General features: G+C 27.1%; 9 protein-coding genes across 9 annotated transcripts; 4 read left to right on the top strand and 5 right to left on the bottom strand.

Annotated features, from left to right (window-relative positions):
* Positions 1–330: 330 nt before the first annotated feature.
* On the bottom strand, positions 331–1,291 carry LOC128961925 (enhancer of rudimentary homolog). The gene is made up of 2 exons (XM_054308250.1): positions 1,018–1,291; positions 331–932 (listed from the first exon to the last, which is right to left on the bottom strand). Exons 1-2 carry the CDS (start codon positions 1,106–1,108, stop codon positions 658–660), a joined length of 366 nt encoding a protein of 121 aa, XP_054164225.1. The 5' UTR covers positions 1,109–1,291; the 3' UTR covers positions 331–657.
* A 197-nt stretch (positions 1,292–1,488) lies between these two features.
* LOC128961919 (iron-sulfur cluster assembly scaffold protein IscU-like) lies at positions 1,489–2,494 on the top strand. The gene is made up of 2 exons (XM_054308244.1): positions 1,489–1,902; positions 1,969–2,494. The coding sequence occupies exons 1-2, from the start codon at positions 1,795–1,797 to the stop codon at positions 2,392–2,394; spliced, it is 534 nt and encodes a 177-aa protein (XP_054164219.1). The 5' UTR covers positions 1,489–1,794; the 3' UTR covers positions 2,395–2,494.
* Positions 2,495–2,804: 310 nt separating this feature from the next.
* LOC128961904 (probable tRNA (uracil-O(2)-)-methyltransferase) lies at positions 2,805–6,921 on the top strand. The gene is made up of 3 exons (XM_054308222.1): positions 2,805–3,879; positions 4,191–4,729; positions 6,087–6,921. Exons 1-3 carry the CDS (start codon positions 2,885–2,887, stop codon positions 6,236–6,238), a joined length of 1,686 nt encoding a protein of 561 aa, XP_054164197.1. The 5' UTR covers positions 2,805–2,884; the 3' UTR covers positions 6,239–6,921.
* A 1,328-nt stretch (positions 6,922–8,249) lies between these two features.
* On the top strand, positions 8,250–11,666 carry LOC128961917 (myophilin-like). The gene is made up of 3 exons (XM_054308240.1): positions 8,250–8,359; positions 10,777–10,913; positions 11,042–11,666. Exons 1-3 carry the CDS (start codon positions 8,306–8,308, stop codon positions 11,415–11,417), a joined length of 567 nt encoding a protein of 188 aa, XP_054164215.1. The 5' UTR covers positions 8,250–8,305; the 3' UTR covers positions 11,418–11,666.
* A 511-nt stretch (positions 11,667–12,177) lies between these two features.
* On the top strand, positions 12,178–13,468 carry LOC128961909 (elongation factor Ts, mitochondrial-like). The gene has a single exon (XM_054308230.1). The coding sequence runs from the start codon at positions 12,340–12,342 to the stop codon at positions 13,411–13,413; it is 1,074 nt and encodes a 357-aa protein (XP_054164205.1). The 5' UTR covers positions 12,178–12,339; the 3' UTR covers positions 13,414–13,468.
* Positions 13,469–13,689: 221 nt separating this feature from the next.
* On the bottom strand, positions 13,690–15,118 carry LOC128961731 (zinc finger protein 91-like). The gene has a single exon (XM_054307992.1). The coding sequence runs from the start codon at positions 15,116–15,118 to the stop codon at positions 13,850–13,852; it is 1,269 nt and encodes a 422-aa protein (XP_054163967.1). The 3' UTR covers positions 13,690–13,849.
* Positions 15,119–15,638: 520 nt separating this feature from the next.
* On the bottom strand, positions 15,639–18,530 carry LOC128961732 (zinc finger protein 62 homolog). Its single transcript, XM_054307993.1, has 4 exons — positions 17,859–18,530; positions 17,051–17,144; positions 16,613–16,858; positions 15,639–16,531 (listed from the first exon to the last, which is right to left on the bottom strand). Exons 1-4 carry the CDS (start codon positions 18,429–18,431, stop codon positions 15,639–15,641), a joined length of 1,806 nt encoding a protein of 601 aa, XP_054163968.1. The 5' UTR covers positions 18,432–18,530.
* A 696-nt stretch (positions 18,531–19,226) lies between these two features.
* On the bottom strand, positions 19,227–20,633 carry LOC128961734 (zinc finger protein 267-like). The gene has a single exon (XM_054307994.1). It carries the CDS (start codon positions 20,631–20,633, stop codon positions 19,227–19,229), a length of 1,407 nt encoding a protein of 468 aa, XP_054163969.1.
* Positions 20,634–21,229: 596 nt separating this feature from the next.
* LOC128961735 (zinc finger protein 79-like) lies at positions 21,230–22,801 on the bottom strand. Its single transcript, XM_054307995.1, has one exon. The coding sequence runs from the start codon at positions 22,799–22,801 to the stop codon at positions 21,230–21,232; it is 1,572 nt and encodes a 523-aa protein (XP_054163970.1).
* Positions 22,802–23,261: the final 460 nt, after the last annotated feature.

The raw sequence follows: 23,261 nt of genomic DNA on the forward strand, positions 1-23,261 counted from the left end.
TAGTTATTTTAATTGATTATTATTTTAAGTAACGTTAAACTTTATAAGGTTTAAAATTAATTAGTTTTTTTTAATTTATAATATACCAAAAAAATATATAACAATTTTTTTTTATTATCATTACGGTAAATGATTTTTATTATAAATGTAAATTTCAAAACAAAAATTACAAACAAAATATATATCATGTGTGTATAAACATATAAACATTTTTTTCTGAATTATCAGTAATTAATATAATATTTTCTAAATCAATGAACACAATTAGTTTCAAAACTAGACAATACAATTTATAAAAAAATATCAATTTATACAAATATAATGATTGGATATTGCTTTTCAAATAAAATATTTTCTTTTTGGTCAAAATATTAGCAAAAAATAAATGCTTTGTGAGAGTTATTAGATATAAAAAAGTGAATCAAATTTGTCTATTAATTGAATTAAAAACAAACAAACAAACAAAAAATGTCAAACATTATTATCAAATTATAATAATAGCAGTAATTAACAGTATATAACATATATAACAATATTTTTTCTTAAATCTTAAGTAATCAACCGTTAAATATAAATGACTTTTTTTAAAAAATGGCAAAATATGTGTCAGTGAAGTGTGAACTGATCGGTGGGAATATGTGGCCACCAATTGGACAATCAATTGACAACCATTTCAGTGGTATTGTTGTTGTTGTCACAGTTTGCCTGTTCAGCCAATTCACGATCGCTGTCCTGACGTAACATTATATACAGTTTCTCTTTAATCCATTCCTTAGTATACGGAACATAGGAATGGCTGGTCTTCTGGAAGACCAAAAAGTTTAGATCAGTTAAGTGATCGACAAATTCAAAGAGTTGGCTTAAATCGTAAAACAATTCAGTTTCGGTGGGAAACTGTTTCTTCATATGCTGTTCATACATATGGCACACACCTAAAGATAATCGTTGGACACAAAAAAATGTTCATTAAGTCATCAAATGAAGACATAAATGTCTGTTTCCTATAATTAAACTGACCTTCGAGTGCATCATTCAGACAATCGTAGTCTGTATAGCGTCGGGTCTCACCAGTGCTGGCCTGGACTAGTAGTATGACGTGAGTGGCCATAACTAGTGATGATAAAGAAGAAGAAGAGGAGGAATGGATCCGATAGAAGAAGTCAAGTCTACAATCAAATCAATGGTTACTTTGAAAGAGCGCTAAATATTTGTTTAATAAAAAGCTTTGAGAATTGAAATGCCGTTTTAAGAGTCATACAAAAATAACATAACTTTTAATGAGTTTTAAATGAAAACCCGTTTGAAAGTAACGAGTTGTTTGTTATGCTTAACAATAGACAACACATATGAGTTAATTTACCTAAAAATTAATTGTAATATTATATATGAATGATATGTTTTTACTTATACGAGATGGCGCTCAATGTTTGCATACATTTGAACGCAATTAACAGTTACTGTAAAACAGTGTTTATGTAATACAGTGTTGTATAGACTGTAATGTTATTGAATAGAGTTTTTAACATTAAAATTCACATACGATTCGAATGATTTTTTTCGGATATCGAATAGAATCGAATCGAATGCATACTTAATGTTATTATAGGCACTATTTATATGACTGTAGTGTGTATTGAGTGATGTAATCATTATTATTATAGACATCACTTGCAAACTGAAAGTGTGTTTCAATTAATTGTTTTGTAATTTGGGTTTAGATTTGTGTTTTCAAAACAAACAAATTTTAATTCAATTTTTTTTCGGCAATTAAATCGGTGACCAACCGATTGGTCAATGAATATGTTACGAGCGGCTGCTCAACGACTCGCCCGAGATTTAACAACACAAACATCGCATTCAACGCCAGATTTATCCCAAACTAAACGTCTGTATCACCAAAAGGTATGTCCATTTGATTTGATTAATCCAATAATGATTACCGGTTTTGTTGACCTGACTCTCGACCAGGTTATCGATCACTACGAAAATCCCCGTAACGTCGGCTCATTTGACAAAAGCGAAGAACGGGTTGGCACTGGTCTGGTCGGTGCACCAGCTTGTGGTGATGTTATGAAATTGCAGATCAAAGTGGATGAAAACGGTAAAATAGTTGACGCCAGGTTCAAGACGTTCGGGTGCGGATCGGCCATTGCCAGCAGTTCATTGGCCACCGAATGGGTCAAAGGCAAGACCATTGATGAAGCGTTGAAAATCAAGAACACAGTAATTGCTAAAGAGTTAAGTTTACCGCCGGTTAAGTTGCACTGTTCGATGCTGGCCGAGGACGCCATTAAGGCCGCACTGGCCGACTATAAGATTAAACAGAGTTCACTGGACGAAGCAAAGAGTGGTCGACAACAAGAAAACAAGTCGTCGACACAGTCTTCGGCTTAAGATTAGTCAATACAGTGAGTGTACGGCTCGGTGTTTAAGTGGCCGATTGATTGACTGATTATTTTTTTGTGTAAATTATAGTTTTAATAGTTTGTGAACTCAATTAGTGTTTTGTTTATCAGAGTCTCAAAAACTATCAAATAATAATAATTTGCTAATCATTTTGTGTTTATAATATTAATATACCGTATATTTTATGAGAGATTTAAAAAAATATTGAATTATTGAATTGAATTAAATGATTAAGTTGTTTATTATACAGTAATATACAATATTTTGTCAGAAATTATTATTACCGATAGTATTACTAATAAACACTCTGTTTAGTGATTTTTATTAATCTATACATTTGTAATAATTGATAAATAAACAGATAGTCTAATCTGTATAAAACAGTAATAAAGTTATTAATAGTAACAGAAAAGAGTGATTTGAAGTGTGTTTGAACTTTGCTATCATTTGTTGTATTTGTGTTTATTTTTATGCCATAATGTCTGACCCGAAATCCTCGTACTGGACCTCATTGTTTGTGTACATTGAACGACCAAATCTCATAAACAAACGTTTAATGGGTAGCCATGTCTTAAATTGTTGGCATATCAATGATAATCATAATAATAATAATATCATTGAACTTATGCGTATCAGTTCTCTTAGTGATATAAAACAACGACTCGAAGATTGTGTACAAATAAGTGACATTCAATTATCTCATTTGCTATCAATCGGTGGCCGCTTTCTGATTGTCAGACAATTGCTTTTAAAACAAAGTCTCAAACATTTATCACAAGACAGTCATAACGACAGTAATAAGGATGTGATTGACTATGTTTTAGTCGATATCTCAAATACTGAAACAGTTTTTATCTCATTTATATCCAATGATGACAAATGTCATGTAATACCAGAAAGTAGTCATAAGTTTTTGCTCAATGGGTTACAAGAAATTGAAATAAAATATTTGTTTGGCGACGAACCAAATATTTGGTTAAATGAAAAAGTTTTACCAAAATTACAGCAATGGATGCGTCAGGAGTTGGAGGGCAACCAAACTAGTGGTTCCCTGCAGTTAATTAGTGTCGACACATATTGTCTAACATATAATCGGCTGAAGAAAACATATGGCCAACCATTGGTAGAAATGTGGAAAAAGTATGAAACAACCGATCCGTTGAAGTTTGTCTTCGAAGACATAGCCATTGCATCGTATTTGATAGTGCTTTGGGAAGAAGAAAGACAACTAAAACAAACAGATGTTAAACAAAGTTTTGTGGACATTGGTTGTGGAAACGGTTTATTAGTATATTTGTTGACTAACGAAGGTTATAAAGGATTGGGCATTGATCTGAGGAAACGTAACATTTGGGACAAGTATGAGCCCAGAGTTGATTTGATGGAAAAAGTATTTACACCATCAGATGAATCGCTTAACTTTGATGGCTATGATTGGCTGATTGGTAATCACTCGGATGAGTTGACGCCATGGTTTGTATTATTATTATTATTATTATCAAAGAAATCTTACAGAAATAGAAAATTATTTATCAATTATGATTAGCTATCAATTCATGATATAGTTCAGCATTTTTTTTATATACCGGTAATTATTTATAAACTAATTGGTATTATCTTATGATAAAATTTTGATTACAAAACATTTGTAACTAACAGATAGCTAATTACATTACATTAATTAATATACAATTAGAATATTTAAATCAACAACAAATGCTATAATGCTATTGAATTAATGATAATAAATAATTATTTGTATATATACTGTATATTATTTTTAGGATACCATATATCGCATGCAACTGTTCCCCCAAAATGAATGTCTTTCTTCTGCCGTGTTGTCCATTTGACTTCAATGGCACTAAATATCAACGAACCGATTCCAGTCTTAGTCAATATCATTGTTATATAAAATATTTGCAAAAAGTTTGCCAAGAATTAGGATTTGTAACCAAAATAGATAAACTTCGTATTCCGTCCACAAAACGTACGTGTCTTGTATGCGACCGACGAAACTATGATTCGGGTAAAGAATCGGATATGAAAGTCAAGAGAAAGGCATTTATAAATGAAAAGATCAATGATTTTAATGATTATAAGCCTCGAGAAAAAGTAGAGACCGTTCGCAACTGTACTCGAGTTTCAAAAGATACCATCGAATCGATTGTCGACACAATTGCCAAACAACTAATCTCCGGAAATAATAGTCTAACTATTGCTTCGATATCTAAACTTTTGAACAAAGATTTGTTAAAGCAATTGAAGAGTCAATGCGGAGGACTTCAAACATTGCTTAGAAATCATAAACATATATTTGAAGGTATCATCAAATTTATTATTAATATCATAATAATGTAAAGTTTTGTTTTCCGATAACATGTGTACACTGTATATACAGGTATTTACAGTATATTTAATTTTAAACATAAAACGTGATTTCATATTACCTGTAAATATCATAATCTGTTTAAAACCAAATCTTGTGAACAAATATTTCTCAAAATTTTCTTTCTCTCAAAATTTTTGAAAATTTGTTTAATCAATGACTTAATGTGTTGAGTCATAGATTTTAATTTATGGTTTATTTGTACAGATATAACAAATAATTCAATGAATTATTCAATTAGTTTTTTATGAATTGAATTGTGTGAATCAAGTGGTGGTTTTAAGTAGACATTTACGAGTATTAGTCATATATTGTATATATTTAATGATATTATGCAATTTGAAGGTCATAATACTAATGCTAACTTTTTTTTATTAGTAATGTTTTTTATATATTTAATTTGTATGTAGGTTTATATAGAAACTCTCTCTCTCTCTCTCTCTCTCTCTCTCTCTCTCTCTCTCTCTCTCTCTCTCTCTCTCTCTCTCTTTAATAAGATAGCCATTAGTTTGAGCTAATTTTTCTTGTAATGGATTACATGTATATCCTATGGTGGGTGACACTATACAGTACACCTGTCCTTTCGATGACTAACCAAACCTCTTATCGTTTGACACAAACTCACTCTACCGTATATTTACCGCCAATTTTGGCCAAACATCTGTTTTTTTAGCGCTCATTAACTTTTAGGGTTATATACCAATGAATCACTAATTTAAATATATTGTTTCCTTTAACTTGAAAAAGTGCAGATTGTTTTGAGAAAAAAATCATTGAGGATTAATTTTATTATATAATCTATTGTTTCATATTTTAACTTTTGTATTACATTTGTCCGTTATGTATAAAATTTCATTTCTATAAATTGATAATTAATTATCAATTATTTATATGTATTTTATATAACTTAAAATCTACTTTTTTTTGTTTGTTTGAATATATTGTTTTTAAAACACCATGTTAAAATTATTACTTTACTATTAATTACAGTAATATATCATTAGAAAAATATGTAAAATCATATTTATTGTATTCAAATATTTTTTGTTTAATGCATGACATGAAAATACCAGTACATATATTAATAAATACAGTATACAGGTAAATTAATACACATACATTTAGCTGTTTAATAATTTAGCAAAAAAATATATTTTATATTACAAATTTTATTTTTTTAATTTGATATCTGTTTTTATTAAACTATAGTTATTTTAATTTTTTTAATACTTAAAAATTACTGATAGTTTTTAATATATTTTTTTTAAATTAATACTTTTCTTTCCGATAGTAAGCAACAGTTTAATTGGTTTCACTCAACCGAAGCCCATTGCAGAGACAATTGATGCAAATAAACACTTGAAGTCAAAGCAGTGTTGGTTTTTTCACAATCATCCTAATGGCTGTCCATTACCTGACGCCCAGTGCCGTTACAAACACTAGACAAATGATGTTTACTGTTATAATAGACTATTTGGGAAAATAACAACTTTAATGGACTATAAATTTTCTTTTATGTTACATATAAATAATATTTGTTTGCGGTATACAAAAACATTTGAAACATATGGCATACCTTTAGGCTATATATTTATGAGAGAAAAAGTAATGTCTTTATTACCTAAAGACAACATTCCTGACAATAATAATACATAATTCACTTTTTCATACCATAAAAACACTGTTTAAAATATCCGATTACTGACTCATCTTTTCAATAGATAACTCAAATAGTTTTGTGTTTACTGTTTAAGTACTATTTTTTTAAAAATAATTTTTCAAAATATTATTGTAAAAATATAGATACAGTACTATATTAATAGTTATAATTATGTTACTGTATATTTCTGGACAATGATATCACTAACAATTGATGTTTTGTCAATAATATTTTTTTTAGTAAAGTTAACAAAAAATTATTTATACTTTTTTGACAAACATAATGAATATTATTATTTGCAAATTTCCGGGAAATTCTTTGCGATTGCTTATAAATTTTTTATAATTATTTTTTAAAAAAAACTTTATTTTATTGGGGGAAATAGGAGATCTTTACACAAACACACACACATTATTTGCTTATTGAATTGTTTACAATGATTTATTATAATTCACACATTATATTAATTGTTAGTGGATTGACATGAAAATTATATTTGAATTAATAAAAAATAATGTTATTTTATTATTTGCATAATTTTAGGATATTTTACATGTACCGTAATTTTATCAATTTTAATAAATACTATTTTTTTGACAAGTAAAATAAAATTTATTTTTATTTTAAATATTTTTTCAAACAAATTTTTATAATAATTTATTTTCCCATATACTGTCATATTAATTTTGATTTATTTATTGTGTTTACTGTATATAAAATTAACAATAGTCCCATATAAGCATATTGTTTGAACTACTGTACTATTCAATGTATAAAATTTACATGAAAAACATGATTTTATTATTTGATTGTTATCATTGTTTTTTAATTGTTAGAGACTTTACCTGAATTTTTATTATTATTATTAATATTAAAAAATGGTTCAAAACTTATTTGTTTTTTCTTTATAAATTTATTTTTAATTAAAAAAAATATTTGATCTATATTTCAAAAATTTTAACTAATATGCTAAATAATTTGAACATATGATCGCATAGGATAGATAAGTGTTACAATTTGTCACCATTATGTTAGGTTAGCTGGATATTTTTGATTAATGAGGTTTAAAAATGTGCTACAAAAATAACATTTATGGTAAAAATATATATAACCAGTGTAACAGTATAGCAGCTATAGCTTATTTTTTTTTAAAAATACTTAAAAACAAATTATAAACAAAATTCATGAAATAGTTTGAATTTTTTGGCGACATTTATATTGTAATAAATATTATGTATTGTATACTGTATATCCTGCTGTGAGACAATATACATAATATATTTTTTTATTATAAAGGAAAGTTATCTCCAGGACTTAGTTACTAAAAAAAGATGGACATGTGTTTAGAGAGGATTTTTCTAACTTATTATTGTAGCGGAAAAAAGTATTGCCTAATATTTATACTGTTTATAACTTTTATATATATATACTTTATATTAGCGATGATGTAAACCCCCAACAATAGGTTTATTACATAAGTACTGATTGTATTACCGAATAAAATAAAAATAAAAGTGTAGTCGTGTTGTTAATATTATAAGTATTATACACTTATAACTACTAGTGATGTAGTTTTTTGGGGCGTTAGACAAGTGGTTGCATTGAAACACAACTAAGCGCTAACTATGCGAATATCAAACACCATTGCACTGACAAACACATACATACCGTAGACAGACACACATCTGGCACTTGTATTATATAATATATTATTACATATAACTTGTCGAACAAAAAACCTAATAAGAGTTTTATTATTAAAAAACTTATTTTTTTAATAATATAAATTTTTTGTTAATTATTTTATATTTTAATTGTGAAAACTTAGTATTAGTATTAATAATAATACGATGGCATCAAATAGGGCCGAAAAAGCGGGTTTCGCTGCCGAAGCACACTCTAAGGTAAGAGCCGTCATATATAAAAAAAATACCACAAATTGTAATTTAAAACTTTTAACAAAATTACTTAAAAATACTAATATATATTTGAGTAAATTATATGTTTATTGCCAATAATTTTATTGCACTCTATATTTTATTAGTCTATTTATGGTAGTATATCATATAACTATTATTTTATATTATTATGTAGCTAATTATTTTTATTAAATTTGTAAATTTTAAGTCAAGGAAATAATTTTATTAGTTTATGCTTTTATTTTCTATAATATTTTTATTAACTTAAGTTAAATAATTATTTTTTGACAGTTAATTACTTTATTATAAATTAAGATATAAGAATATATAAATGGAATTTGAGAGTTTTAATTAAATATTTTATAGAAAATAATTAATATTATAATTAATTTAGTTATTAATTAATTTAAAATTGAATTTTAATACTTATATTAATAAAAGTAGATTTTAAAAAATTACAAATTTAATAGTTTTTATTTATTGAATAATACAATATATATTACAATTAACAGAGTTATTGTGTTATATAACACATATTGAAAGCATTGTTACATTGTTTGAACAATTATTGTAAATTAAACCAAAAGTTTTTTTTTTGATGAGAATTGAGTCCTTGATTTTAGCGCTGAATTTATGATCAGTTATGAAGACAAAGGAGTAAAAAAAATCGCTATTTATTTGTTAGCTGTGAAACATAGGGCTTATTATTATTATTATTATTAATACATATTTTTTATTTTGCGTTAGAATTACTCCAATCTTGATATATCATTATAAGAAAATAAAAAAACTAAATAATTAATATCAAGCAAACTGCTAAAGTCAAGCCCACTAAATATTTTTATGACTCATATCTATAGCAATTTATAACAATTTTTTTGTTTATTTTTTTTTGTTGAAAAACTGCTTGATAAAAATTACTTGCTTAAAATTATTAATAATAAGTGTATTAAATTACTATATATTTTTAAAAATATTTTCCGATAACATAAAGTTTTTTTTGTTAAAATATTTAAGAAAGTTTATGTATTATAGTTATATTACACAGATTATGAAATAATTATTTATAATTAGTAAAACATTTATTATATTTATTAAATAACAAAGTGTTTACTAACAGAAAGTTTTTACAAATATTTGGTAAAATTTGCTGATATTTTATTTAATATGTTTCAAGTATTTTTTATTTGACACTTTATTGATATATTTGTTTGATATGATTTTGAAATAAAAATTTTTAGAAAATATTTTATTTGTTTAGAAAAAAACAGAATATTTTATGTTATATACAGTGTTTTTATTTTAGTTTATAACAAACTGATAAATATGTCAATCATGACATTTGTGTAATATTATGATAATAAAAATACTTTTTGTTTTATCTTTAATTTACTAGTATTCAATTATATCATTAAAAATATTTTTAACAGTTAAGATGATAAATGTTATCAATTTAGTATTTACTTATCATAAAAATGTATATCCTCAATGAACCAGATACTTTATTTTATTACAAATTTAATTAATGATTCTAATTAAAAATCATGAATTCAATTTAATTAAATGTCATTAATATGAATATTAAATTAGCTAATAAATAATGTAAGCAATTATTAATATATGAATTATATATAAAAACAATATATTTATTTATTTTGTTTGATAATACACTAAAACAATAACTATTATAACTTATAATTCATAAGATGTTATAAAATTGCATTTTTTACATTTGACTTAATATTTAGCTATTATTATTATTATTATTATTATTATTATTATTATTATTATATTTTTGTAAAATAATTTATTAAACGATTGTTAATTACTCTATTGTTTACTAATTGAGTAAAATTTATGTATGAAACGTACATTTATGGGAATTTGGATCATAACGATAGTAATCTCTGATTTATAACTATATATCATATTTAATATCAAACTTAATTTATTTACAAAAAAAATATGTTAATTAGAAAATATGAATTTAATATTGTATTAAATATTAAATTATTAAATTTAAAATTAAAGTAATTAAAAATTCAGTAAAATATTTAGTAAAATACTATATAAATTCTCATTCATACAGTAATAATCTATTTTATTTAAGATATTTAATACTTTAATATTATTGTTATCATTAAAAATACAATTTATGTATTAATATTTCAATGACTTATAAAGAATTAAGGATATTATGAATAAAAAAATTAACGGAAAAGTAGTTTTATCGTATTATATATTAATGGTAAATATTTTTTTAACGATAAAATGATTTCATATTAACATAGTTGTCGTTTGAAATAATTATTAGATTTGTGATAAATATTATCAATAACAACAAAAACTAAGTAATAATATTATTATTAAATTTGTAATATTTTTGTTTTTTTATAAATTAGATAAACTCCAAATATGATCCACAATTGTCTCATGAGATACTCGAGTGGATCAAAGATCTTCTCAATGAAGATATCGATACCAACGGCGAAAAAGATGCCTTTTATGAGACACTTAAAGATGGGACAGTACTTTGTCGGTAAGGACTATATATTTATAATATAATAATAGTATAACTCATATAATATTTTTACTAAATTACTATACAATGAAATTAATTATTGAAATTTAATTAATTATAATATTTTTTTGGTGATATCCTCTTAGATTGATTAATGCCATCAAACCGGATAGCATTAAGAAAGTGAACGCATCGAAGATGGCATTCAAATGTATGGAAAACATACAGTTTTTCTTAGACGGCGCCCAAAAGATAGGCGTTCCCGCCGAAGAACAATTCCAGACTATAGACCTCTGGGAACAGCAAAACTTGACTTCCGTTCAGATTTGTTTGCAATCGTTAGGCCGAAAAGTGTCTAAATTTGGTGTCCGCGGTATCGGTCCCAAAGAATCGGCGGCCAATGTCAGAAACTTTAGCGATGAACAACTCAAAGCCGGACAGGGAGTCATTGGCCTACAGTACGGATCCAATAAGGGAGCCAATCAAAGTGGTATCAACTTTGGAAATACTCGGCACATGTAAACAGCATAATACATACCCTTCTCATTGATCCACACAAAAATTAATCAAAATATAAACCATTTAAACGCCTTCTAATAAAAAAATCAAAATTATTTCAAGTTTCATGACATGAAAAAAATTGTAATTAAATATATTCTGAACAAGTTTTTTAAAAATTTAATTATTAATCCATGAATTCAATTTTTTATACAACAATTTATGTATAAAAAATTAATATTACAAATTGTACGGTATTTTACAGATTATTTTTGTATGAAAAAAATTACAAATAATTATTTTTATATTTCTTAAATCTCCAATTTTATAAACTATATATATTATATTTATATTTTTAAATAAAATAAAATAATGTACAAAATCTACACACTTTTTTGTATCTTATCTGTATTAGCCATTATTTTATCAAAATTTTTAATAATATTAAATTGTGACCAAATTTGTAGTAGTTTTGTTGTTTCAATTAAAAAAAAATTATTGTAATATCAATATTTCTTTGCAATATCAAAAACTATGTACCGGTAATACAATTAAACCTTGATAATTTTAATATCAATTAATAAAATTAAAAATATTTTTTGTTGTATGTAACTTTAATGAAACTAATTAATTAAATAAATTATTTATTTTTATAATACTTGTAGTTTATATATTAATTAATAGTCTATCAATTTATTAAGTTTATATAAGCCTAGTGTCGATAAAATTATGTAATGTTTATCAAACAGTAGGCTCTATGACATAGACTTCATGTATTAGTTGAGAAAAACATACAATAATAGCAAACACGTGATAACATAATAATGTTATACATATTATAATGAAAACAATTACTTATTGATTGTATTTATATTTATTATAATTAGTTTGTAAATTGCAATCCTTGTAATCACCGAAAAGAGCGTCAAATTGTTGGTCAACGGCTATGTTATCCTTTAAATTATTTGGACGTTTGTGTCACACATCGGGAACATCGCGAACCATTCCATTGATGATGCAATGCAGTGCCCGAATGGCCAGCACTGACTCACCGATGGCTACATTGCGACGACGGACGGGCTATGCGTTCAGTTTGTGTCGACAAGCACTGGAACTTCACGGCCAAGACCTGACCCGAGCTGAACAATGGCTGAAAGCCGAAGCGGCCAAACAAGGTTGGGAACGGGCACAGCGTGTGGCACAGAGAGCTACCGGTGATGGACTGGTCGGTGTGCTGACCCAAACGTCTACTACTACTGGTCAGACGCCATTGGCCGCTATGATTGAGGTAAATTGTGAGACTGACTTTGTGGCCCGCAATGAATTGTTTAGCCAATTAACAACTCGTTTGTGTCACCAATTGGCTAACCGTTACGCTACTACTGGTGCTACACAACACACTGATACCGATACATTGGTTAGTCGAGTCAGATTGAGTTTAGATCAGTTGTTACAATTGTCACCCGAACTAGTAGTCGAAGCCATCGGCAAATTAGGCGAAAATATACGGTTAACCAAAGCTTGTCTAATAAGCGCCGGTAGTTTAAATGAACCCGACGTACATCTAATTGGTTATACTCATGCAGTCGGAGGTAAAGCCCAATCAGGTAACGAAGCGGCCATTGAAACCATATTGAATGATAAATCGGGAGCTATCGTACAATTGGGAAAGTATGGAGCGATTGTTGTTTTAAAATGCCATAAATTAGTCAATGAATCGGGCGATGATGTAACCAAAAGTGATGCCGAAATACAAGAGATCGGTAAACAACTCGCACAACATATTATTGGCTTAAAGCCCAAAACTATTGAAGCCGTGGCGCGGGTTAAAAGTGAGACAACAACTGATAATACAGAGTTAGGACCGGAGGCTTACGATATGGACGGCAGTCGCGAATCAGAGGCACTTCTTGAGCAACAGTTTATCTTTGATGAAGACCTAACTGTTGGCCAATATCTGAAGGACCATAACATTAAAGTTTTAGATTTTGTGCGCTACGAGTGCGGTATTGAGGACTGACACAACTTTTACCATTAATTTCGACACAACTATTGACTATTAATATATTAATTTTTTTTATTTTAGAGTCAAATCATACAAAATTGTATACATTTATTAATAATAGTGTTTTAATTGTAATTTTATATATCATTTATAGATATATTAAAAGAATTGTAATCATAATTTTTTATGTGTATTTCAATACTTGTTTTATTTGCTTTACAACACTCATATGGCTTAACATTATTATGAATATTCATATGAAAACTGCCGTAAGTTTTCTCTTATCCCTGAATTGTTTGTCACACTCGGCTAAAGACATGGAAACCGTTTGACTCCCGTATGAACTTCCATGTATTGGTTTGTCTACCGAAACATTCACACCACGAAATATATAGTCTATAATTAGTTTACGGTAATTAAAAAATAATTTATTTCAAAACAAATGTGATAATCATTGTTTTTGGTGCACTTGTTTCATATGTTTAAGTATATTTGGATTATTTGCGCTTCTGTAGTCACATCCTGGCCAACGACACTGATATGGCTTAACATTATTGTGAATATTCATATGATTTTGTAGAGCAGTCGAACTCCTAAACCGTTTACCACATTGTGGCCAAAGACATTCATGACGTCTCAATCCGGTATGTACTTCCATATGAGTGGTCAGTCTATTACCGAAATAGTCACATCCGGGCCAAACGCACCGTTTCTTATACAAAACGATTACCCGTTTATATTTATGTACTAACTTTCGGTGTCTATACCTTTCTCTTTCATTAAAAAACTTTTCCAAACATCCCTTTACTGAACACTTAAGTGTCGGTTCACTTTTATGTTGCGCCATATGTACAGTCAATTGAGTCCTATTTCTGAATTGTCGGTGACATCCATCAAAATCACATCTAACTAATGTATTTGTATGGATCAGTAGGTGTTGGTTGAGATTATTCTTTGTTTTTAATGATTTATTACATCCACTTATCGGACAAATAAATGAATTACTGATAATATTTAAATGTTTATTATTCACGTGTTGTTTCAGTTGGCTATTGAATAAACATTTAAACTGACAGTCCGTGTAATGACATTTCAATTTCTTTGTTTTGTCCATTTCGTGGTACAGTTTCTCGTGTTTCCAAAGAGCACTTATAACAGCAAACATTTTGTCGCAGTTCTCGTAACGACAGTTTAATTTTCTTGTAATCTTATCATAAATATATTTCTTATTGATATTCTTCGACGGTTTACAAGAGTTGCAATGCGTTAAAAACTTTTTTGAATTGTTAAAAGATTTGTGACAATTATTTTGTGGACAAATATATGAATCAGTTGTTGAGTCATAACATTCATTATTTGTATTCAGCTCTTCAGTTTCAAACCCACTATCATCTCGAGCTGATCCAATTTTACATAAATTAAGACCTGATCTGGTCTTTGATCTATAAAATTGACAATCATTATCACAGGCTTTCTGATCCACGATATGACTGTTCTCTTCAATCTCCTTATCCTTCAATTGAATCTCATTTTTCATAACTTCTTGCAATTGTTTGAACTCATGTTTGTCTTCTCTATCGATATGTTCTTCATATTTGTCAAACAATTTCAACAAAATTGTCTTAAATTTGTTGGCAAACAATAACTCTTTGAGAAGTCGTTTGTTTTCACTCCACAATTGATCCAAAATGTCATCAATTGTCACAACCATTGATGTCATCATTCATTCAATACATTCATTCAATAAATTATTTTAATTTGTAATACAATTGCTATTCAATTGACTAATAATTTGTTTGTCATTTAACTAACACTTCAATCATATGTTTTGTTTGTTTGTAAACATTGACAGTAAGGGACTGTCAGTTCATTGAAATCTCAACTTTTAGTTATTTTTATAAATTTATGTTAAATTATGTAATACAGTGTTTAATATATCATATAATATATTAATATACTGTAGTATATTATACCGTATGATAACTACTTTAATATAAAATTAATAAAATATTTTAGTATTTATTAGTTAATTCTTATATTTTGTATTATTAAATATAAAAATATGATTTTTTACATTGTTTTTGTTCATATTGTTGAACACAATTGTTAGTACACTTCATTAGTGACTATTTATTAAATAAACAAATATAATAATAATAATTCAATAGATTTTTAATTGAAACTTACATTTAATTTCTTGTTAACTTATAAAACATAGTATACATTGTATATGTCATTAATTATAATACTTGTTTGTGAACTTGTTTCATATGTATCCAAACATTTGAATGATGAGCGCATCGGTAGTCACATCCCGGCCAACGACACGCATATGGTTTGACATTATTATGAATATTCATGTGTTGTTTAAGTCTTCCCTTATCCCGGAACCGTTTGCCACACTGTGGCCAAAGACATGGATACCGTTTCTCTCCCGTATGAACCTGCAAATGACTAGTCAGACTTCTACCGTAATAGTCACATCCGGGCCAAACACACCGTCTCATAGGATATACGATTACCCGTTTATAGTTATGTACTAACTTTCGGTGTCTATACCTTTCTTTTTCATTGAAAAACTTATCCAAACATCCCTTTACTGAACACCCGAGTGTCGGTTCACTCCTATGTTCAGCCATATGTACACTCAATTGAGTATCATTTCTGAACTGTCTTCGACAGCCATCAAACTGACATTTAATTATTGTATTTGTATGGATCAGTAAGTGTTGTTCAAGATTTTTCTCTAATTTTAATGATTTATTACATCCACTAATTGGACAAATAAATGGCTTAACATTTGAATGTCTATTCATATGGAGTTTCAATTGGTAATTGTGTAGACATTCAAACTTACAGTCCGTGTACTGACACTTCAATTTGTTTGTTGTATCAAATTCATGGTATAATCTTTCGTGACTACGTCTTGCACTCTTTGCGTAATACATTTTGTCGCAGCCATCGTAACGACACTTTAATATCTCTTTTTTATTGTAAATCTTCTTATTTTTCATCGACTGTTTATTTCGCCGACAAGTCTTTAAATTAATATCATTAGACGCTATTTCATGTGCTTTCTTCAGATGATTAGTAAATGGTTTTAAATACTTAAAAGATTTGTGACAATCATTTTCTGGACAAATGTATGAATTGGTTGTCGAGTCAAAGCATTTATTATTTTTATAAATTATATTTTTTACACTTTTATTATTACTATTAATATAATTGTCGACACCTTTTGGACTACACTTCTTTGCCATCAATTCTTTATTTCGTAAATTACTTAATCTTTTAGCATTTCTGGTCTTAGTTTCGACAAATTTAGATGAATTCAAGATTTTTGCATCACTTTCATCGATACATTTACTTTCACTTTTAACAACATGTGTGTCTTTTTCATACTCTTCATCACTACATTTGATCCCATTATCGTTTGTCTCTTGTGTTATACAAATGCTATCTTTTGTATTATTTGTGTAACAATTTAATAAATGGTTTTCATTTTCATCGATTGTTTTATTTAGTCTTTGACTGCAAATATAATTCAATTGATGTCTTAATTGGTTAAACTTATCTTCGGTTTTAAGTTTTATTTCAAACTTATTGTAAATCAAATTCAATTCAGTTTTCAATTCATCCAAAATATTCAGACATTTGTTGGCAAACAATAACTCTTTGAGAAGCCGTTTGTTTTCAGTCATCAATTGATCCAAAATGTCATCAATTGTCACAACCATTGATGTCATCTTTAAATATCACATTAATTATAATCACAATTCAATACAATTTAATTAATTGCATTCAATAAATGATTTTAATTTGTAATACAATTGACATTCAATTGACTAATAATTTGTTTGTCAGTTAAATAACACTTTAATCATATGTTTTGTTTGTTTGTAAACATTGACAGTAAGGGACTGTCAATACATTGAAATCTCAACTTTTTTTTTAAATATTAATAGTTTTTTAATATCTAAAATTTAGTTAATAAATATATACATAATAATTATTGTATAATAAGTGCTCATTAAATAAAATAATAATTAATAAGTTGTTTGATTATTGTAAACATTTATACGAATTTGTGCAAAACTTTTAAAATAAATAATTTAAAAATTACGCCAAATTAAAAAAATTTATTATAAATAATTATATGCCTTTCTCAGAGTCATCGATATAGTCTAATATCTTAAATTTATATATCATTTTCATATAAAATAATCTTCAAAACACAGTGAGGTGTGAGCTATGCCATCGACTATCATAAAAATCAATACTAAATGTTCTGTCTCATTACCATGCTAACTTATATTAATTTAAATTCTACCAATTGGTAATAAAATTATATTTTCATTTTTATAATTATTTTATTAGCATTTATTATATCATTAAGATAACAAATTTTAAAAAAATATTTAACAACTTTATAAATATAAAATTCATAATTTTTGGTGCACTTGTTTCATATGTTTTCTAATATTTGATTGATGAGCGCATCGGAAGTCACATCCTGGCCAACGACACGCATACGGCTTATTATTTTTATGAATATTCATGTGTTGTTCGAGTTTATATTTTGTCCGAAACTGTTTACCACATTGTGGCCAAAGACATACATATTTTTTGACACCGGTATGTACTGTCTTATGTTCGGTCAGGGCTTTACCAAAATAGTCACATCCGGGCCAATCGCACTTCCGTTTTACTGATTTGTATTTTACGCGCTGTTTGTTATGAACTGACACCCGGTGTCTAAATATCTCGCTATCGGTAAAGAACTTTTCATCGCATCCATCGACAGGACATTGAAGTGTCGGTTCATTCATATGTATAGCCAAATGTCGTTTTAACTTATAATGAGTTCTGAAGTTTCGCTTACAGTCCGGAAAATCACAATTTAATACTATATTCTTGTGAATCAATAAATGCGTTTCCAATGAAGACTTAGATTTTAATGCTTTTTTACATCCATTTATCGGACAAATAAATGTCTTAACGTCAGAATGTCTGCTATTGAGATGTATTTTCATTTGGCATTCGTGTTGACATTGAAACTGACAGTCCGTGTGCTGACAATTCAACCATTTTGTTGTCTGTCTTTCGTTCAGTTTTCAATTCATCCAAAATATTCAGACATTTGTTGGCAAACAATAACTCTTTGACGAGTCGTTTGTTTTCAGTCATCAATTGATCCAAAATTTCATCAATTGTCACAACTATTGATGTCATCTTTAAATATCACATTAATTGTAATCACAATTCAATAAAATTATTATTTAATTCAATGAATGAAATGACAAATAACTTCAATAATAGTCAATACATTGCAACACATATTCGCCTTATTTTAAGATTTGTTTACAAACATTATTACATAATAAGGGATTGTCTCCAAAATATAATAACTAATAATATTAATTAAAATATTTAATTAAAACTGATTGCCGGTAATTAATATAATATATAGTATTGATATATATTGAATGAAATTAATTTGTTAAATTTATCCTATTATTTAATGATAATTTTATTAGTCTTTATTTATTTTGCTTTAAAACAATTGTTTTATCAAATATAGTTTATTAATATATCATATAATAATATTAATTCTTAATAAAAATGGATTCAATATATTTTTAAATATATTTTTCATATGGCAAAAGATAATCAAATTGTGTAACTAATTTTAAAATTTATTTCAAGAAAATTTGTCAAAATAATAAATAAATAAATAATTTATCAATTCTTTATTTCTATAAAACTTTTTAAATAATATACAATATAGTACTACTAATATACAGTAGAATATAATAATAATAAAATCATTATTTTTGGTGCACTTGTTTCATATGTTTGTTAATATTTGAATGAGAAGCGCATCGGTAGTCACATCCTGGCCAACGACAAGCATACGGTTTAACATTATTATGAATATTCATGTGATCCGTGAGTTTATGATTAGATGTAAACCGTTTGCTACATTGTGGCCAAAGACAGGCAAATTGTTTGACTCCCGTATGAACTAACTTATGGCTGGAAATTGATTTACCAAAATAGTCACATCCGGGCCAATCACATTGTTTATTAATTGCTGGCTTTTTTTTCTTTATCTTATTGTGAACCAACACTCCGTGTCTAACCATTTGATTGTCTGAAAAGAACATTTCCAGACATCCCTTAACTGAACATTTGAGTGTCGGTTCACTTTTATGTTGAGACATATGTCTCTTTAAATGGGATTCATTTCTGAACTGTCGCTGACATCCATCGAATTGACATTTAATTACAAAATTTTTATGAATTAGTGAATGCTTTTGAAACGATTCCTTAGATTTTAATGCTTTATTACATCCACTTATGGGACAAACAAATGGTTTGACAACAGAATGTTTTCTATTCAAATGTATTTTCATTTGGTTGTCGTGAATGCATTCAAACTGACAATCCTTTTGTTGACATTTCATTAATGTCTGTCTTTCGTGATAATACCTCTCATGCATTCGTCGACCACTTCTTGCAGCGTAACTCTTGAAACAATTGTCATAACGACACAAATATTTTCCATTTATGTCGTAATTTCTCTTATAAATCGATTTATTTGGTTTACATGTCTTCTTGTGTAACAAAAATTTCTTTAAATCTTTAATAGATTTGTGACAATCGTTTTGCGGACAAATATATGTATCAGTTCTCAAATCATAGTATTCCTCATTTGGAGATAAGTCTTGTTTTACACATTTATTAATACTTTTGTTGACATCTTTTAAGTATTCCTTCTTTGACAAGACTTCTTCATTTAAACCATCACTTTGTTTGTGTGAATCACATAATTTCTGTTCATTTATAATGTTATTATCATCAAAATCAGATGAAATCGATGTCTGGCAATCAGTTTCTTCTTTACATTTGATCCAATTATCACTTGTCTCTTGTGTTATACAAATGCTATTTTTTCCATTATTTGTGTAACAATTTAATGAATTATCGTTTTCATCGATTGCTTTATTTAGTTTTTGACTACATATGTAATTCAATTGATGTCTTAATTGGTTAAATTTATCTTCGGTTTTAAGTTTTATTTCAAACTTATTGTAAATCAAATTCAATTCAGTTTTCAATTCATCCAAAATATTCAGACATTTGTTGGCAAACAATAACTCTTTGACGAGTCGTTTGTTTTCAGTCATCAATTGATCCAAAATTTCATCAATTGTCACAACTATTGATGTCATCTTTAAATATCACATTAATTGTAATCACAATTCAATAAAATTATTATTTAATTCAATGAATGAAATGACAAATAACTTCAATAATAGTCAATACATTGCAACACATATTCGCCTTATTTTAAGATTTGTTTACAAACATTATTACATAATAAGGGATTGTCTCCAAAATATAATAACTAATAATATTAATTAAAATATTTAATTAAAACTGATTGCCGGTAATTAATATAATATATAGTATTGATATATATTGAATGAAATTAATTTGTTAAATTTATCCTATTATTTAATGATAATTTTATTAGTCTTTATTTATTTTGCTTTAAAACAATTGTTTTATCAAATATAGTTTATTAATATATCATATAATAATATTAATTCTTAATAAAAATGGATTCAATATATTTTTAAATATATTTTTCATATGGCAAAAGATAATCAAATTGTGTAACTAATTTTAAAATTTATTTCAAGAAAATTTGTCAAAATAATAAATAAATAAATAATTTATCAATTCTTTATTTCTATAAAACTTTTTAAATAATATACAATATAGTACTACTAATATACAGTAGAATATAATAATAATAAAATCATTATTTTTGGTGCACTTGTTTCATATGTTTGTTAATATTTGAATGAGAAGCGCATCGGTAGTCACATCCTGGCCAACGACAAGCATACGGTTTAACATTATTATGAATATTCATGTGATCCGTGAGTTTATGATTAGATGTAAACCGTTTGCTACATTGTGGCCAAAGACAGGCAAATTGTTTGACTCCCGTATGAACTAACTTATGGCTGGAAATTGATTTACCAAAATAGTCACATCCGGGCCAATCACATTGTTTATTAATTGCTGGCTTTTTTTTCTTTATCTTATTGTGAACCAACACTCCGTGTCTAACCATTTGATTGTCTGAAAAGAACATTTCCAGACATCCCTTAACTGAACATTTGAGTGTCGGTTCACTTTTATGTTGAGACATATGTCTCTTTAAATGGGATTCATTTCTGAACTGTCGCTGACATCCATCGAATTGACATTTAATTACAAAATTTTTATGAATTAGTGAATGCTTTTGAAACGATTCCTTAGATTTTAATGCTTTATTACATCCACTTATGGGACAAACAAATGGTTTGACAACAGAATGTTTTCTATTCAAATGTATTTTCATTTGGTTGTCGTGAATGCATTCAAACTGACAATCCTTTTGTTGACATTTCATTAATGTCTGTCTTTCGTGATAATACCTCTCATGCATTCGTCGACCACTTCTTGCAGCGTAAGTCTTGAAACAATTGTCGTAACGACACAAATATTTGCCATTTATATCGTAATAATTTCTCTTATAAATCGATTTATTTGGTTTACATGTCTTCTTGTGTAACAAAAATTTCTTTAAATCTTTGATACATTTGTGACAATCATTTTGCGGACAAATAAATGAATTGGTTATCGAGTCATAGTATTGTTGTTTTATATCACTTTCATCAATAACTTTACGTTTTACGGCTTTGTGTGCTTTCTTTTGATGAAAAGTTAAAGATTTTAAATATTTAAATGATTTTTGACAATCATTTTGCGGACAAATATATGTATCAGTTGTCGAATCGTAGTATTCATTCTTTGACAAGACTTCTTCATTTAAACCATCGCTTTGTTTGTGTGAATCACATAATTTCTGTTCATTTATTATGTTATTAACGACAAAATCAGATGAATTTATTGATTCATGATTTTGTGTATCAGTTTTAATGACATCGATGTCTTTACTTTCATTGTCATCAAAATGTGTGTCCTCTGAATACTTCTTATCTATGCATTTGATCCTATTATTAATGTCTTCCTGTCTGTCAATCAACTGATTGTAATGTTTTGCATAGTTTGTGTCATATCTTAATAATTGGTTATTATTTTCAACAAATGTCTTGTCGTGTCTTTGATTGAAAATATAATTTAATTGATGTCTTAATTGGTTAAACTTGTCTTCAGTGTTGAGTTGTGTCTCAAACTTCTTGTAAATCAAATTCAATTCTGTTTTCAATTCATCCAAAATATTCAGACATTTGTTGGCAAACAATAACTCTTTGAGAAGTCGTTTGTTTTCACTCCACAACTGATCAAAAATGTCATCAATTGTCACAACCATTGATGTCATCATTCATTCAATACATTCATTCAATAAATTGTTTTAATTTGTAATACAATTGACATTCAATTGACTAATAATTTGTTTGTTATTTAAATAACACTTCAATCATATGTTTTGTTTGTTTGAAAACATTGACAGTAAGGGACTGTCAATACATTGAAATCACAATCTTTTAAATTATTGTTTTCTATTTATTAATTAAAAATAACTAAAATATTATTTTTTAAAACTGTAAATTAATTACAATATAATCAAGATTTTCATATTTGAGTCAATTTTACCCTTTATATCCACATATTAATATATTTTTAAATATTATATTAACAAAACTATTGTAATAAAATACTATCTGTAAGTCAACTAACTTTAAAAGTTTATTGACAGACAATTCGGTTATTCACTATTAATAGCATATATTAAATAAAAATATACAAAAATAACCAAGATAATATAAATAGATATTATT

This window comes from Oppia nitens, unplaced genomic scaffold (genome assembly GCF_028296485.1).
Source record: "Oppia nitens isolate AA-2021 unplaced genomic scaffold, nextdenovo-longstitch-racon4-pilon3 scaffold5_pilon_pilon_pilon, whole genome shotgun sequence".
NCBI lineage: Eukaryota > Metazoa > Arthropoda > Arachnida > Sarcoptiformes > Oppiidae > Oppia > Oppia nitens.